Source organism: Xyrauchen texanus, chromosome 28, assembly GCF_025860055.1.
Source record: "Xyrauchen texanus isolate HMW12.3.18 chromosome 28, RBS_HiC_50CHRs, whole genome shotgun sequence".
In the NCBI taxonomy this organism is placed as follows: Eukaryota; Metazoa; Chordata; class Actinopteri; order Cypriniformes; family Catostomidae; genus Xyrauchen; species Xyrauchen texanus.
Genome location: NC_068303.1, coordinates 1,517,277 through 1,521,806, shown reverse-complemented (window position 1 = coordinate 1,521,806; position 4,530 = coordinate 1,517,277). Strand labels below are relative to the sequence as shown.

Below are 4,530 nucleotides of genomic sequence, written 5' to 3'. Positions count from 1 at the left end.
ATGGAAACCATGCTTTTACTATAGTAATATTGTAGTAACTATGACATGTAAGTTAAGTAGACATCTTCTTTTTTTTTTTTGTGGAAACACTGCTTTTAATACAGTGCACTGTATCCATGGTAACCATGCTTTTACTATAGATTAATCATGGTAAATCTTGTGGTTACTATAGTTTTACTACATATATCATTGTCAAATCAAAATAACCACAAAATGATGAATTTTATGACCATAGTTTTTGTTTTCCTGTATCAGTAATATGGTTTTACTATGAAAATCAAGGTTCAAATAATACGGTTATTTGAGTAAAACCATTTAAAATTTATTGCGAGAAATTCATTGTGAGTTTATGTTCATAATACATTAACATATGTAAACATACCCTTTTTTTAAATTTACATTAAGCAAGATTAATAAGTATAATCTAGTTTAACTATGATTATACTGTGCAAATTTGATTTGAGAAAATGTTATATAATATGCATTCTTAATTAACGATCAAACAAACCGTCAGAACCTTCAACATTAGTTTTTATTAATTCAAGCAAACTGTTACATACGTTACACGGTATACAGTATTTTAAATCATGTTTAATTTCTGTATCCCCTCCCCGTCTGGAACATAGAAACAGTTGGAGAAATGCAGGCAAAAGTAGTAACAGCACAATACATTCATCAATACATCAAGATTTATACAAAACCCATCAGGCGTCAGAAACAAACTCCTTTCAGTCCAAACACCAACAGACAAGACAATGAACGTGACCAACGGCCCGTGTGACTGTTCTCTTCTTTTGGGATTTTGTGCTTCACAAAGCTCACTTTGAAGTTCGGCAAGGCCAGTTCTTACATTTTGGCAAACTAAATAAATTCAGAAATGCAATAAATTACAATTTCCTGTATATGCAGGACCTTTACGGGAAATCTCAGTGTTTTAATACACGTTTTGGATGAATCTCGCGAAACAAAATATCAAAAATTAGGTGTATTTTTAGGACAATTAAGCCGATTTCCTTTTTAATTTTTTTTGTACAGCATGACATACTTTATTTATTTTATCATGATATCGATTAAACCAATATAATCGTGCTAATAATAGATTTCATCGTCTCTAAGCAAAATATAATTTCGTATTTTTTATTTTGGTGTGAACGATCACCCAGGGATTTTCTTGACGGGTTTCGTGAGATTTTAGCCATTTTGACACTTTAATACATCACAACCATACGTGATATCACATGTTAACAGTTTTGATGATATATAAAATATAATATGCATCCATCACACTGTGATCCGCAGGTAAAGAGATGCAGTGAACGTTTGTTCCACTGCCTTTTGAGACAGGAAGGGGGCGCTGCTGTCCATTTAAAGAGGTCGCATCCCAAACAGCGCTTTACAACGATAAAAATAACCTACTGTATTGTTCCTATTGAGAATGAATGACAAATGTAAATAAAAGAAATACATGTGGATAAAAAGCATTCTGGGAACATCAAATACAGACGCAACGCTGATGTGTCCTGAATAAAACGACAACTGAGGGACACAAAAGTGTTCATGGGATAGTTGCTATCGGGAAGAAGGTTAACTGAGATTTCATATGCATCCTTCCCAAACTTTTCCCATGATATCCCTCTCTTATTCCATCCAGTCGACTTCATCAAACTCGGAGTCATCTTCGGAGTCGCTGTACTCCACAGCGATGCGGCGCGACAAGATTGTGGCGACGTCGTTCCCTACGCGCTCGTGTTTGGCCTCCTGTTCCCTCTGTTCCTCGACTTTCCTCAGCTGGATACCTGAAAGACAAACACAATGAGGTTAGTTAAGAATGCTAACGTTTACTCTTTCTTTCTGATCGATACTAGTCAATTGAAACGGCATTCGCAACCCATTTTACATCGCAGAACTTTTACAAAAATCCAGTTTAACCTCCTGAGACTTGAGCGTGACTGCTGTGTGCATTCCCCTTTATGATTTGTAACTAGTAGCGCCTAATAAACATGCAAAACATTGGTGTCCTCATCAGGGCTGGACTGGTAATCTGGCATTTTCCCGGTGTGCCGACGCACTTTGGGGCCAATCACGGCGGACTGGCCATCGGAAGAACCTAGCAGGCCGATGGGTCAACCGTGAAACGGACCGAATGGTCCACGATAAGCTAAAATGAGCTGCCGCGTTATGTAGAATGCACCACGAAACGGCGCTGCGATATAAAGAAAAGGCCTGACTTCCTGTCTGGTTTGGTTTCGGTCTATGTCAGGATCTGGACACTCATGCTCTATGTCTGTCTGTTATTGTCGTGAGTGCATCGCGTCAATAGTTTGTCTGGCTCTCATGAACACGGGTGCGACTCGCATCGCGTTCCGTGCCCGGGTCGCGAGCTGTCTTCATGTTGTGCTGAGGTTTGGTCACTTCGAAGGTGTCAGGTGTGTGAGTGGCCAAACTCTCGCACAGGTGTCCTGTCTTGTTTTCGTCGCCTGCTGCGTGCATCGCGTGGTGTTTCGATGTACGCTCAGGTTTCGTTTAGCGTGAGAATGGGTGGCATCGCTTTGTTTGGCGTTGCTATGTTGGCATGGGCGTATAGTGCCTTATTGCCTTGGCGATGTGCACTTATGCCATTTGGGTGTTTTATTTCTGTATGCTCCCTTGCTCCCTATTTAGTGCATGACTTAACCTCCAGTGTGCTGTCTGTCTGCACTGGTCTCAGAACAGTTATAGGAGAGCTATAGGATGCTCCCTTGCTCCCTATTTAGTGCATGACTTAACCTCCAGTGTGCTGTCTGTCTGCACTGGTCTCAGAACAGTTATAGGAGAGCTATAGGATGCTCCCTTGCTCCCTATTTAGTGCACTACTTATCCTCCAGTGTGCTGTCTGTCTGCACTGGTCTCAGAACAGTTATAGGAGAGCTATAGGATGCTCCCTTGCTCCCTATTTAGTGCATGACTTAACCTCCAGTGTGCTGTCTGTCTGCACTGGTCTCAGAACAGTTATAGGAGAGCTATAGGATGCTCCCTTGCTCCCTATTTAGTGCACTACTTATCCTCCAGTGTGCTGTCTGTCTGCACTGGTCTCAGAACAGTTATAGGAGAGCTATAGGATGCTCCCTTGCTCCCTATTTAGTGCATGACTTAACCTCCAGTGTGCGGTCTGTCTGCACTGGTCTCATAACAGTTATAGGAGAGCTATAGGATGCTCCCTTGCTCCCTATTTAGTGCATGACTTAACCTCCAGTGTGCTGTCTGTCTGCACTGGTCTCAGAACAGTTATAGGAGAGCTATAGGATGCTCCCTTGCTCCCTATTTAGTGCACTACTTAACCTCCAGTGTGCTGTCTGTCTGCACTGGTCTTAGAACAGTTATAGAGAGATATAGGATGCTCCCTTGCTCCCTATTTAGTGCACTACTTATCCTCCAGTGTGCTGTCTGTCTGCACTGGTCTCAGAACAGTTATAGGAGAGCTATAGGATGCTCCCTTGCTCCCTATTTAGTGCATGACTTAACCTCCAGTGTGCTGTCTGTCTGCACTGGTCTCAGAACAGTTATAGGAGAGCTATAGGATGCTCCCTTGCTCCCTATTTAGTGCACTACTTATCCTCCAGTGTGCTGTCTGTCTGCACTGGTCTCAGAACAGTTATAGGAGAGCTATAGGATGCTCCCTTGCTCCCTATTTAGTGCATGACTTAACCTCCAGTGTGCGGTCTGTCTGCACTGGTCTCATAACAGTTATAGGAGAGCTATAGGATGCTCCCTTGCTCCCTATTTAGTGCATGACTTAACCTCCAGTGTGCTGTCTGTCTGCACTGGTCTCAGAACAGTTATAGGAGAGCTATAGGATGCTCCCTTGCTCCCTATTTAGTGCATGACTTAACCTCCAGTGTGCGGTCTGTCTGCACTGGTCTCATAACAGTTATAGGAGAGCTATAGGATGCTCCCTTGCTCCCTATTTAGTGCATGACTTAACCTACAGTGTGCTGTCTGTCTGCACTGGTCTCAGAACAGTTATAGGAGAGCTATAGGATGCTCCCTTGCTCCCTATTTAGTGCACGACTTAACTGCCAGTGTGCTGTCTGTCTGCACTGGTCTCAGAACAGTTATAGGAGAGCTATAGGATGCTCCCTTGCTCCCTATTTAGTGCATGACTTCACCTCTAGTGTGCTGTCTGTCTGCACTGGTATCAGAACAGTTATAGGAGAGCTATAGGATGCTCCCTTGCTCCCTATTTAGTGCACTACTTATCCTCCAGTGTGCTGTCTGTCTGCACTGGTCTCAGAACAGTTATAGGAGAGCTATAGGATGCTCCCTTGCTCCCTATTTAGTGCATGACTTAACCTCCAGTGTGCTGTCTGTCTGCACTGGTCTCAGAACAGTTATAGGAGAGCTATAGGATGCTCCCTTGCTCCCTATTTAGTGCACTACTTAACGTCCAGTGTGCTGTCTGTCTGCACTGGTCTCAGAACAGTTTGAAATGCACCTTATTTTCATCATAACTCCATATAAATGAACTGGTGGTGTAGTGGGCTATAGCACTAA

At 42.7% G+C, this 4,530-nt stretch overlaps 1 protein-coding gene across 3 annotated transcripts in view; it reads right to left on the bottom strand.

Moving 5' to 3' along the window:
* Positions 1-522: 522 nt before the first annotated feature.
* The window catches only part of wasf1 (WASP family member 1), a 71,960-nt gene continuing 67,952 nt past the window's right edge, over positions 523-4,530 (bottom strand). For all 3 annotated transcript variants that reach the window (XM_052095659.1, XM_052095660.1, XM_052095661.1), the window contains exon 10: positions 523-1,796. In XM_052095659.1, coding sequence (XP_051951619.1) covers positions 1,639-1,796 — 158 coding nt within the window. In that variant the 3' untranslated portion in view covers positions 523-1,638. The remainder of the gene's footprint in view (positions 1,797-4,530) is intronic.